General features: G+C 35.9%; 2 protein-coding genes across 3 annotated transcripts; one reads left to right on the forward strand and one right to left on the reverse strand.

Moving 5' to 3' along the window:
• Positions 1-332: 332 nt before the first annotated feature.
• Positions 333-11,910, forward strand: LOC131150935 (peptidyl-prolyl cis-trans isomerase FKBP16-3, chloroplastic). Of its 2 annotated transcripts, none has more exons than XM_058102017.1 (7): positions 333-397; positions 4,651-4,928; positions 7,690-7,773; positions 9,812-9,861; positions 10,499-10,547; positions 11,000-11,074; positions 11,515-11,910. In XM_058102017.1, the coding sequence occupies exons 1-7, from the start codon at positions 370-372 to the stop codon at positions 11,632-11,634; spliced, it is 684 nt and encodes a 227-aa protein (XP_057958000.1). In that variant the 5' UTR covers positions 333-369; the 3' UTR covers positions 11,635-11,910. The 2 variants fall into 2 exon arrangements, with proteins under 2 accessions (XP_057958000.1, XP_057958001.1); XM_058102018.1 differs by having other exon boundaries at positions 341-397; positions 4,741-4,928.
• A 138-nt stretch (positions 11,911-12,048) lies between these two features.
• Positions 12,049-12,930, reverse strand: LOC131150936 (uncharacterized). The gene has a single exon (XM_058102019.1). The coding sequence runs from the start codon at positions 12,827-12,829 to the stop codon at positions 12,332-12,334; it is 498 nt and encodes a 165-aa protein (XP_057958002.1). The 5' UTR covers positions 12,830-12,930; the 3' UTR covers positions 12,049-12,331.
• Positions 12,931-13,909: the final 979 nt, after the last annotated feature.

Genomic DNA, 13,909 nt, shown 5'->3' on the forward strand with positions numbered 1-13,909 from the left:
CTATTAGAATAGGTACTTTTTATATAAAATTATAAATTTAAAATATCAATAATTTTAAGAAATTTGAAAATTTTTTAAAAAAATTTCAACATAAAAGAAAAAAAAACATGGAGTGAAAGATGAGTTTTTTTTTTTTTGTAATTTTAATTTAAATATTTAATATATTAAAGTGATGCACCACCTAAATTATTGCCGAGTATTTTTATTTTTCTCCATTTTTTTTTTTACCAAATAAATTTCTAAATGCAATCCTGGGGCGCTTCGGTAATATTAAATAAAATTCGGGGTTATTTTAGAAACTCAGGCAACCCAGGGTGCTTTAAAATGGGCTCCTGGGCAACGCCCGCGAGATTTCGTTATCCACAAGAAATGGCTGTGTCTCTGCTACTTCCACTGGGTAACAATTCCGATTTCAAGCTTTTCTATTCCCGATTTCAAGCTGTGTTCTTCGTTTATTTTGTTCAGTATTCTGAATTAACATTAACATTTTCTGCATATGCATTTGTTTTGATTCATTTTGACATTGGAAGCAATGCGATTGCGACTCATCAGCTGCGTTACTGCGGCGTTTTTTTTTTTTTCTCAATTCTCATCAAAAGGGAATTTCCAGTGTTTGTTTGATGTTTTCCGATGGAAAAGAAATAAACAATCTTTTTCTTTAGACTGGAATGTATATAATCATTCCCGCCCCCGCCCCGCCTCCCCCTCCCTCGGTGCAAGTGGAATGGTTTTTCTGATAAATGTATGGCCTGTTTAATTTTGGATTTTTTTTATTTCTAAATTTCAGTGGCATTTTGCTTTTCTTTTTTTCAACACTAATGCAGAACTTTCTTCCAGGTTTGTATGCACACATTAAAAATTTGGAAAATAATGGGATATTTTTTTGTAAACCTTTAGAAAAATGGAAATATAAAACAAAAACTGTTTACTGCAGCTAAATTGGCTGGATGCTACTCCTTCCCCATTGGGTATGTATTTGTTCTTTCTAATTGCTATTCCAAGGATAAACTGAATCATGGCTATTTGTTGAAAAATTTGTTCCCACTTTTCGCAAATTTTTCTTTTTGGATGTGTACCTATCATATATGGCAGTGTGCACAAGAAGAAATTGTTATCTTAAACTTGCATATTTCTTCATTTTCTTTTGCTTGTTCATTTCAAAGTTTTAAAGGCAGAATCAAGGTTCACCTTGATGCTCACCTCAAGACAAGGTGTGCCTAAAATGCATTATTGTCTAGCTGAAATATCAAACTCTTGAAAGGTGAATGCATAATACAGCAATGCTTATGCATCTGCACAAAATGTGCACCTTTTACATCTTTTAGGTTGAGGTTTTAGCATATTGGATTTGTGAATTTGAAGTCATACTTGGTTAGCAGATTAGGGCTGACAAAATTTACTCAAATTTATGTATGAAAAGATTAAGAAATGTTCCAATCTAAGTGAATCTCTGAACCTTGAATGGCTGAACCTAAGCCTTTACATAACACTCGAAGAGTTGCATGGATCATGGACATTATTTGAACTTTGTAACATTATGATTTTCACTTAGCATGTTCTACTTGAATGAAATCAAGTTTGTATGATTAGAATGACCAGCAAGTAGTTTACAAATTTTATATATATATTGTAATTTTCCTATTTTCCTTATTTTTAATATATATAATTTATTTTTTTTATTAGATACAAAATTAAATTTTCAAAAAAGTTTATGTCTTGACACATTGAGCCTTACGTCTCACCTTATTAGGGTTAAAACGCCTCGCGTTACACCTTTGTCTTTTAAAACATTGTTTTCTGCAATACAATCTTTTCAAAGAGGCTTTTTTCCCTGGAAAAAGGAAAATTTTGATGCATGTGTTTTCTAAATCTGTATTATTATTAGTTGAGCCACATAATAATTTCTTTTTCCAAGTTTCATGACAAAACACCGAGTGAGATTTATGAAGCCTTGAGTTAAAACAATTTCTGAAAATTTTCCAAGGACTATTTCTCGTAGAAACACAGGAAGCTTTGTACTCATTTTCTTAAATTACTGAATAGTCAAGGCTGCATTGCCAGACCTCACACTGCATTATCTTAAAATAACATTTCCATACTGTGTAGACCTTGCACTGGATTTCCTTAAAGTTAAATTTTGCACAGTGTCATTGATAAGGTGGAGACTACATGATATCTGTGTACTACTGCAAATATTTATCTTACTGACTTTACGACCTAAGTTAGTTAATAGACCAAATATTCCTAGTGAATTTCCAGGATTTCTTGTTTATGTAGCTGAAATTTATTTAATAAAAAGTTTCATTTGAATATTGCCACATGCTATGTCACTCTGAAGGAAATATGTCTCCAAAAATCCAGGTGGAAGATGTTTCAATGACTTCTGTCTAGCATGATGGGGTGTTTACTTTTCATTATAGGTGTTACTGTTTGAGACTAGTCTTTGAATACATATTCCATTTCATGAAAAGATAAACACTGCAACAATTGGATCTCAAGCACTGAATATTTTTATTTGGCATTTTTTGCCTCATAGGAAGATCTGACAGCAATGCTTTCCTTCATATTTACGGCAATAACAGAAAGTTTGGATAAAAGCCCTTCACAAGGACAACATTGTAGGAAACAATTCCATTCTATATCTTGAATTAATTTGTCATTTCATATCACTTACTCGAGTGTATGTTTCCAATACAGTCATTGCATCATTTCACATAAATATGGGGAGAAACACTACCTAGAAAGAATTACAACTTCTGAAGAGAACATTGGCTTTAACGGGTAAATGGTTAAGTTGTTTTCCCTTTGAGGAGTCTTCCCTTTGGCACAAACTTTAAATTTCTTGCAGGTTAATGGGTGGGATACTAATTTGGGGTTGAGATATTCTTGTGATAGTTCTTGGAAGGTGTTTCACTGTTATATCCTTTTTTTTCCTTGATGGGTACCACATTTGGTTTCAGGAAGACATTTGATGGGGGTTTCTTTGCTTTGCAATTCTTTTCCTCATCTATATAGACTGCCTCATCGCACAATGAATCTATTTCTTTCTTCTTTACTTCAAAGGGGGATGAACTCTCTTGAGATTCTCATTTTCATAGGGCTCACAATGATAGGATTTAGGAAGGTGCTGGAGCTAACCTCCTTAATATGTTTGTTGGAGTACAGCCTTCCTTCCGATAGGAGGGATTATTGATTCTGGATTATTGATTCTGGATTCTTGCTTATTTGGGGAAACCCTCCTGTAAGTCTTTTTTGAGCATTGGATTCATAAAAACATGTCCTTCGTGCTTCATTGTTTTATCTGGAATGCCAAAGTCCCTTCAAAGACTAAGGCTTTTATTTGGTTACTTGTTCCTAATAGACTTAACACTTAACAATCTGTTCTAGAGCAGCAGACCCTTGAAGGCTGTCTCCGGATGTATTTTTCCAATGTTTTCATAGTTCATAATGTGTATCTCACTTGTTCCTTCATTGCTACATTCCATGGAGGGTGTGGGATAATCTATGTGGCCTATTTGGAGAGAGTTGGGTGTGTCCGGGACCTCCGGGTAGAGGATTTTTTTGGTCATCTCATTGTCTGGTTTTTGTAGGGGTAAAGATGGGTCAGCCTTATGCAGATGTGCAGATTTTTCTGTTTTGTGGAGAATATGGTTGGAGGAGAATGCTTGTATTTCACACGAAATATGAGGGTTTTCTCTATGCTTTGGGATAGGATTTGTTGTGGGCTTTTGCAGCAGGTTTTCTCAGAGGAGTCTCTTTCTCAGACTTGCAGCGTGATTAGTGGGTGTGTTGTTTTTGAGTTTTATTGTTTTCTTTTATCTTCGAAGCATGATTTCTTATGCTCCTTTTGTACTTTCTTTTCTCTTTAATAAAGTATCTTAATTTTTTTTTTGATAAAAGAAATACAGTTTACTTGGAGAAATCTATGCCTTATTCTTTGCAAATGAAATGGGATATAGAAAAAAGCAAATGGTGTTTGTCTGTTCGTGATCAGAGACTCAATATCGGAATTTTGTCCGATTGTCTCATTGTTGTTCTATTGCTGGTATATCTCTCTTGAAGAAATTTTTTACTAACCTAGCACCCACTGTGTGGATGGGTCAGGAAATTTTGGTAGTTGACACTTGGTGGAAATTTTTATTAGGTATTAGTTTTACAGTTACCCTCTCATTTGTTGTTAGTCAGAAAGCTATGAGAGAATAATTTAAGAAATTGTAAAGGAAAATTTAAGTTGGAGACAAGAAGAGAGACTCAAAAGTATTACCTTTATATAATACTCTAGATTCAAGATAGTCTTGATACATGTAGTAAGTTCTTTTCAGGAAAATAATTGCTTAATGGTTGTCCTTTACTGCGCATGCTTCTGTAACTGTACTACGGGATCATCATTATTACATGGTACAAGTCTCATTCATTTGAATTCTGTTTAAACATTACAAACATCCAGTTGAGCTCATGAAGAAGCCTGCATACAATTTGGATTCATGTTTTTGTTATCCACTATTTCTTTTACAGTTTATTTGTTTACTTTAAACCCAGCTAATATATTCTCTGTATTACAACTTCACAGAATATTTAAAACAAATACCATAACTTGAAGTGTACCACCTTTTCAGTTTTACACCACATGCTAAATTAGTGTTGGTTCAGGTTCTGCTTTTCCTAAAAGTTTGTCTTCAAATCACCAAACCATTGTTGGAGATGCAATTCGTGATTTGACTCTTCAATACTCAAATTCAGAACTCAGAGTATCAAGGGCAAGAGAATGTTGCAATGAATCAACTTTGGTCAAACGGAGGGATGTGATTGGCTTCATTTTTGGGGCTTCTTGGTTCCTTACAAAGTCATTTAATGCCAATGGAGCTGGCTTGCCCCCAGAGCAAAAGCCAAGACTCTGTGATGATCCATGCGAGAAAGAGCTTGAAAATGTATGGTGAGACTACATAAGCCCTAACTGCTACTGTTTCTTATAGCTAATGTCATCCTATCATACAATAGCTAAAGAGTTTCCAAAATTTTAATGGAATTGGCCTCCAACAGATCCATAGTGTCTGGCTTCCTATCCTACATTAAAAAATCAATATAATCAATGAATCATGTGCATATTTGTCCTTAGATGTTGTTCGGTTATCTCTTTATCTAAAAGTTTAAGCTGTTAGGTTGCAGGACAGCAATGCATATCAAGCCTTGACACGTCCTCACATCTCCAGCACGAATGCACGAAGAGAGAGATAAACTAGCGCTGAATAAGATCCATCACTAGGAGGACAATAATTTTAAACAAGCATAAATGCAGGCAATAAGGCTAGAATCCTGGACCTCCTCGCAACCATGGTTCTAATGCCATATCACAAATCTAAAATTATTGAATATTTAACAAATAAAATACAACATTTTGGTTACTGAAGGAGAAAGAAAGAGGGAAGAAAAAAGAGGAAGAGGTCGACAGTTATGTACAACTCCAGATTTGCCTCTTTATTTATTAATAATAAAAAGATGTGGTGGACAAAAATACCCCCACTGACACCATGTAATTACTAAAATAATATATTCCCTTCTAACAGTCTCCCTCAACCTGGAGGTGTATAAATATAACCTAACTTGAGTTTGTTACGACCATTAGACAAGGTGGGTTTAAATGAAGCCTTTGTGAGAACATCTCCTAAGTCCAAACTCATCACAGAATTAAAAAATGGAGGCCTCACAACCTTTCAGAGCAACAACCCACAAAATGGTCATCAACTTTTTCAATGTTCTTTGTCCTCTCATAAAACCCTAGGTTGCTGCAAATATAAATGCAACTTGATTATCACAAAGCATATCTAGGAGCTTTGTTATCAAGAAGACCATCTTTGAAATAAGAGACTTCAACCACATAAGCTCACTAACAATATGAACAAAAGCTCAGCATTCTGCCTCGGCACTAGATCTCGCTACAGTTGTTTGTTTCCTGCTAAGCCATGTAACAGGACTACCATCCATAAATGTACATTATCCAATAGCAAACCTTCAATCTTCAACAATGCCAGACCAATCTGCATTAAATTATCCCAGGATCTCACAATTTCTATTACCTTTGTTAGGAGCTCTCTTGAGATAGCTAAAAATTTTGCAAATAGCATCCCAATGTGGCTACTTGGATTTTCCATAAATTGATTTGTTACCCCCATGACAGATAATATGTCAAATCTAGTGACAATCAAGTAAAATCAATTTCCCAACCAACTTCCTAATTGTTTCTTTTCAAAGCCCAAATGCACAAGGAGAGATGAACAATGAATAAACAACAATATTTTAATGCAGTCAGATAGAATCCAGGATCTCCTTGCAGCCTTGGCTCTGAAACCATGTTACAAATCTGAAATAAAAATGAATATTTAATGAATAAAACACAATATTTAGGTCACATTTGGTTCCCAAAATGTTTGTTCATAAGAATAAAGTGGTTATAATAAGAAGAATTTGATGGTTTACATAAGAAAATGTGTTATAATCAGAAAGAAAATAATAATGTAAAAATTTTTATGAATCCATAGCAAGGAGTAGACAAGGAGTAACTATTCTCAAATTTTATGATGGGAATGTCTATTCCTTTCCTGTTGGATACAATAAAACAAACTTTTTCTTCAGTTACCTTTTTCTAAACTATCATATCCCTATATAATTTTTATTACATTTTCATTGTATTTTATCCTATTCCTAGGAATAGGTATTCCATTAACCAAACATAACTTTTGGTTATAGAAGGAGAAGAGAAGGAGAGAATTAAGTATTGGAGGATCCAGACATCTTGATGACTATAATTTGCATGTTAACAATATCAGCACAAGCTTTCTCCATAGAGACCATCAGAACAACCCCCAAAACACCACAATCCAGCACACATCAGTACCAGCAAGGATTGCACAGAAAACACAGTAGGAACCACAACACCAGAGGAAATAATAGAAACAAAAAATGACAGCTACAGGGAATTATGGCTGGTAGCAACTAGAAGCAAGTGCAGGAAAGAACAGGAAATAGAGTCATCTAATACCAATAAAAAACCAACCAGCAACTGATACAAGATTGCAAGCAAACAATCATGAATACACACAGCATCAATAACATAATTATCACACCAGCCAATGGAACATCAGAACAACAGCAGTATACCAGAAACAACATGCAATTACCTTCACATCAGCAACCACTATGAACACCAACCAAGAATGGTGCACAGCCTAACCAAGAGGAAGAGTGTCCCTAAACAACTCTCTAACAAACAGACAATCAGATTTGACAACAATTAGGGATACAAAAAAAGAAAAAAGAAGTCCAAAATAAACTCAGATAAATCAGATTTAGAAGAGATCAATGCTTTGATGCCATGTTAGATTACCATTTCACCTAAAAGCTTAAGCTGTTAGGATGTGGGCCCATAATGTATATTAAGCTTTGACAAAAATTTTCTATACATAATCTCTCATGCACTGCCAAGTGATTTGTTTGAAACTTTGAATATTTTTCATGTCTTCATGTTGGAGACTTGTGTGAGAATCAATTGCATTGTTTCTTCTGTCAATGAGCTTTTTAATTCTGAATGCTTCAGTTGACGCTCAAATTTGTTTAATGGACTTTGAAGGATTTATTGCTTTCTCCAGATAATGGTCTGATGCTGAGTATGGAAGCTTTTCTTTTTTAATGAAGGTATCTATGGTAACTACAGAGTCTGGTTTGCAATATAAGGATATTCAGGTTGGCGGAGGCCCTAGTCCACCAATAGGTTTTCAGGTATGTAAATTACATAGGATGTCGAAGCTCAGTTTCATTCTAGGAAAGATGTTGACTGTTATTTTGTTTATCAGAAAAAAAAAAAAAGGGGATATTTTAGGTTTTAGTTGGGATACTCTTTGTGCTTTGAGTATCTGATAGGAGAAGGTATTTTGGTAGTTCTAAGCTTTGGGGTTTGGTTGTATGAGTCATCTTGTTTTGGTTTAGTTATTTTGAATTTAGAAACTCTTCTTTTGCAGAAATTTCTTGTTTTAGGAGTTCTCTAATTTTGTTAGAATTTTGTGTATTCTATTAGACGGCGGTCCTTGGATCAATGGTAAGGTTGCTCCATTGTAACCAATTGGTCATGGGTTTGAGTCCAAGGAAACAATCTCTCTACTTAAAAGCAAGGATAAGACTGCGTACACTGTGACGATCCTCCCCCTATCCTCTCTAAGTGGGGAGCCTTGTGGCCAGGGGAAAGTCTTTTTTTTCTTTTTCTTTTTTCATATATTCTATAGTCTTGTGTTTAGTTTTATTTTACTTTGAGTTCAAGTACAAGTCCTTGGGTTTCAAGTCTGTTCATTACAAGTAGATTTATTTTTTTAATTCTATCAATTGATTAGAACTGCAATTTGAATGAGATTAGCTACATTTGATTTGAAAATCAATGCTTGAACTGTGCTTTTATTAACGACTCTTGCATAAGGAGCAGGAAAAACAAACTTTTCAAGCTTATAAATGTTAATGCTTAATACCCTGGGGGACACCCCAACGGTTAGTTTTTAGGTTCAAAATCTTGGGAAGGGGTGGGGAGGGGTTTGGGATGGAGCATAAACTAACCACTGTTGTAGCTCAGGGCCAACCAATAAAACAAAAAATTGGAAAAAAAAAAGGGGGGGGGGGGGGGGGGGGGAATGAATCTTAGGAGTTGGAATCTATGTTCTGATTGAGCATTTTGTGCTGCGTTATTCTGAATGCCAACTATTTGAAATTTCACATGGAAGTCATTATGTACCTCACCTGCTTATCAAGAACCCAGGCATACATACATGCACTTTTATTCATGTTAAAAGTATCTGTTTATTGATTTATTTTTGGTGTGTAGTCTTTGTAAAGCCATATCTTCAGTCACGGCATGAATTTCCAATCTCTCATTTTTATTTGTGACTAGTCTGTTCATCTTGTGCAATTATTCCTTGCTGCCTGTAAATATGTCCAGATCCCAGAATATCTTAGTTGGCACTCCCTTATGTGTTACTATTAAGAACTACTTTTTTTTTTTTTCCAAAACACATTTAACTTCGATTCTGTATTGTCTTCCTCATGACAACATTCTTCTTAAGGTCACTATTTGTTATCCATAGGGCAGATTACTGGGGTTTATTTTAGGATGAACACCACCAATGGCGACATCATCATTTATGCATGTCCAGTATATAGGTTTGGCTGGTTCTGTAATGATGTAATCACTAGAGTGAAAAGGTGTTGAAGCCTCTCTCGACTGACCAGTAGAGAGTTTTTCGCTGATATTGGTAGTGGGATTACATAAGTCTATGTCTAGAGTATAACGCAGAAACTTGCTTTGACAGGACTGATCACATAGTATTATATGAAATGTCATATCTTTGATTTCTTAAGGATTTCTTAGCTCCTGTGGTCTTTAAGAACCTCATCCTATCTTTTTCCAACTGGAAGCTTGTCAAACATTGTTTTACTCCTCTTATGACATTTAAGCTACAAAAAATGCACTCCTATTTTTGCATAAATGGAAATAAGTCTTATGATCCGTGTTACCAATGGTCTAAATTCTAAAATGGTGGAAATTGGTGGCTTGGTTGAATTATTTGAGGGTTAAAATATTGACACAGAAGGTAAAACTGCAGTCTGAACCCTAACTGCTTTGTCACGACAAACAGGCTGGTTGTGGTATCTTGAGGAAAGAAGACAGCCTGGCTATTCCTAATGTGTGATTTTCCAGTGTATTATATTCATCTCTTTGTTTTTATTTACCTTCCCTGCTCTAATACCAATCCCTTTTTTTAATGCTTGAGGACAGGTTGCGGCAAATTATGTTGCCATGGTTCCATCTGGACAAATATTTGACAGGTAATAAGTAATGTCATCGATTACATGCATATGCTGCCAATTCTATAATGTATTTTGGCATATAGAAAATAAAATAGGTAGTGAACCTATTCTTGGACAACTTATATGGAAGAATCTTGAATTCGATTAGTCATTCTTCTTTAAGCATTCTAGTGTTGTACAGGCATGCAACTAGAAGATCGTCAGGTCAGCCTACTGCATGCGTCTGCTTATACAAGGTCTGCAAAATGTGGATGGTTGGCAGCCTTGGTCCCATTTTTTTAAGAGCCCAACTCATGGATTTGAACCTAGTTGACCATTGGTGGATATGCACTTGCCAATGTGCAGAGTTAAATAAAAAACAAGAGAGAGAGAGAGAGAGATAACATTGGAAAAATGTTAAAAGCTTTAAATAGAGAAAATAAGAATAGAATCTCCAAAATATGTGGTTTCCTCATAGTAACTGTTGGTATTTACTGTCTGCTACGTAGTGGCCTCTCTTGTCGTTCTTGACCCACTAGGCTAGGTTAGATGTTTAATTTGGAATTTGTAAAGAATGCACTCAGGATTGAAAACAAAAATGATAATTTTTCTCGATGATATAATTCTGCTATGTTTTGGATTTTTGCTCTCACAACTCTTATTTTCAATCTCCCAGTTCATTGGAGAAAGGTCAGCCTTACATTTTTCGTGTCGGCTCTGGTCAGGTAAGAACTAAAAATAGCATCCAATATCTTTTGGTTGACTTTTGCATAGGTCATGAGAAGATAAGAAAATGAAACTCTTATTATGGTTCAAGTATTTTATTTTGTGAGAGCATTTATGGAGTCAGGTACCTTATTCTTCTAGGTTTAGTTCCTTTCCGATTGCTCAGTCATCAATCATATGAAGGAAGATGATCAGTCATCAATCATATGAAGGAAGATGATGCTGTAATTTCAATGCAAAGAAAAATGTTTAATTACTTGATGAACAATGAATTGATGGCAGTGTTTACTGCTCCATGATGGGGCAACTGTACATACTAGTGGGGGGATTTTGAGACCCGACTAAACTAGAGAGCCTTTACCTAGACAAGGAGCTGTTTTTGCTTTACTAATCTTTTTCTATAACATCATTGCTTACTAACAATTAAATGGATTCAAAATGACTAGAGTAGGTGATCAAGGGACTTGATGAAGGGATCCTGAGCATGAAGGTTGGAGGGAAACGTCGGCTTTACATTCCAGGACCGGTAAGTCTTTACTCATCTTCAAGCTTTTATTAACAAAATAAGACAGAAAACTTTTGAGTGGGTTCTCAAGAAAGCTCTAGAGGGCCATAGTCACTCCCCTGCATCAACAACACTCCACCAGCGCAGCCACTGCCCCTTTAGTTTTAGGCTTCTAGAACCATTTTCTAGACAGCCTGTTTTTGGTGTATTGGGTGAACGGAGAACTGGCTGCACTCCCTTAAGTCCCAACATTTACTACCTAGTTGGGTTTCCATGAATGAGTCAACCTAAGAGAAGTCATTAACCAAAGTTTCAGTTTCCTAAAACACGATCCATAGTACTTCTGTCTGCATGTCCTTTTATTATCCAGGTCTGATTAATGGATGAGAAATTTGAAAATCCAAGTTTGATAAATTGCTCCTGTTTAGTGATGCAAGGAGTTTGCATTCTTTTTTGGTCAGTTGGCATTCCCGAAAGGTCTGACTTCGGCTCCAGGAAGGCCAAGGGTGGCTCCGAACAGCCCAGTTATTTTCGATGTGAGTTTAGAGTATGTACCAGGCCTGGAATCAGATGAAGAGTAAACTCCATTTTTGTCTCCAAAGAATTACTGCCACAGGTGCTTTGCTTGCTTCCATGGGGTGCCAATGGAGGATATTTCATCAGCTACCATAAATGTTCGCCTTTCTTCTTTGTTCAAAGCTTCTTCATATGCAGGAGCTAGAGAACAAGTCTCTGGTGTAAATCAATACTTGTTATTTCATTGTTTTCTTCCCAATCAGCATGGTAGCTAATATCTTGCGTGTGTTTACTCGGGATCAGCTCGACTTTATTTATTTATTTATTAGCTCATTCAATTCTATTTCTTAAGCTAGTGTTGGGGGGGGGGGGGTGAATAATTGGGAGAGAGAGAGAGAGAGTCACTGCTCATGAGGAAAAAATGGGCTTTAAAAATGGCAAAGAAATACACAAATTTTACATTCCAAACACCATATCCATGTTACAATTTAAGTAGTGCAGCTTTTATTCACATAAAGAAGTAAGGGCAATACAGTAATATCACTTTTTGAGCTCTCCTGTGCTACAATTCCAAGAACTAAACCCACTGCGCGCCATTTTTATTTTTATTTTTCTTTTTTGTGTTTTTAAATTCAAGGTCTCAAAGCGATAACAGTAACAGTAACCACTGGTGCCATCCAACGGTCGAGAAGCACTGTGTTCTTACACATGGATTACGATGGCGCCACGTATCCAAAGATCATGAAAAACGATCAGGCATACCTAACCGGATAAACCGAGATACACAGAAGCAGCGACGCCGAGCGCGTAAACCCCGATCGCCGCCCCCACCACCTCCTTTCCCGGCCGTGTCACCGCCCCAATCCCTGCAATTCCTGCGATAACCACCGGAACCCGCCGGAGAACCGCTTTCCCGGCATTGGCCAGGACGGCGCCGGCGAACAGCTCCACGGCGAAGGCCTTGAACTGGGCTGGGCCGAGGGTGGTCTCATCGTGGGCAGGGCCTGCCACAGCGCGGAAGGCCCGGTCGACCTGGGCCTGGGTTGGGGGGTCGGGGACCCACTTGGAGATAAGAGGATGAGGGCGGGCGAGGTGGAGGCGGTGGGAGGCGGAGAAGAGCTGATAGGGGAGGACGCCGGGGAAGGCGTGTTGGGTGAGGGAGAGACAGTGTTGGTATTCTGAGGAGCAGGCTGCTTCAAATTCTGGAGAGGCTTCCAGCTCTCCGGCTACCCTTCTCGATGCAGATAGCCATTGTCCCATCTCTCTCTCTCTCTCTCTCTCTCTCTCTCTCTCTCTCCAATTTCTAATCACTTCCAGAAAAAGAGAGTAAAGTTTCGTAGTTTCTTAAAATTAATTAAGCGTAAAGAAGTCGATTAATCTTTAGATACTACATTAAAAAAATTCATAATAATTTTCTTGTTAGAATAATGAAGCTCAACAATTTCAACTATCGTTAAAAATTAAGGCAGTTCTTAAATAATTTATTTACTTTTATATACTAACAAATCTATAATTTATGTATGTACATATATATATATATATATATATATATATATATAAAAGATAGTCTGTTTTGAGTTTTAATATGAAATTTGAGTTCTCAAGCAAAATGTTCAACCTATCCTCAAATGTGATACACCAATACACTTACCCTCATTAAAAATTCAACAGCTCTAACTGGTTACCCTTGCCTCTCATAAGAAATGAGACTAGCTTGGTTTGGATTTAGAAATGTATATGATAGTTATTTTTTATTTGTACTTCACAATTTTAAAGTAAAAGTGATCAAAATATGAAAGTTAAGGTAGATGAATGGTATAGTATTAAAAAATAAATTAAGGAACAGATATGATCATAATATGATAGACATAAAAGAAATGTACGAACAATTTAAGAGTGAGCAAATTACTATTCATGAAATGCCTGAATAATAAAAGAATGACGACTTAATGGATTGGTCATTTAAATTGTAAGTCAAAAAATGCACGAGCAATTTAAGAGTGAACAAATTATTATTCATGGTTTTAGAAAATGAAGAGCTAGTCAAATAAAATATTTTTAATCAAGTGAATTGACAAAAAATGATTCATATAACCAATCTCACTTAGCGGGAATCGAGATTTGTTATTGTTATTTTTATTTGTAATAAGGAATAGACAATCTCATACTAAAACATGAGAGTAATTATTCATTATTTATTCCTTATTATGAACTTATAAAAAGTTTAATTATATTATTTATTTTATGGTATTAATATATCTATTTGTGCAACTAAATCGTAACTAACTTTTATAACTAATCTACTATCAGGAGGAGTAGACATTCCATGAACTAAACCAT

Source organism: Malania oleifera, chromosome 3, assembly GCF_029873635.1.
Source record: "Malania oleifera isolate guangnan ecotype guangnan chromosome 3, ASM2987363v1, whole genome shotgun sequence".
In the NCBI taxonomy this organism is placed as follows: Eukaryota; Viridiplantae; Streptophyta; class Magnoliopsida; order Santalales; family Ximeniaceae; genus Malania; species Malania oleifera.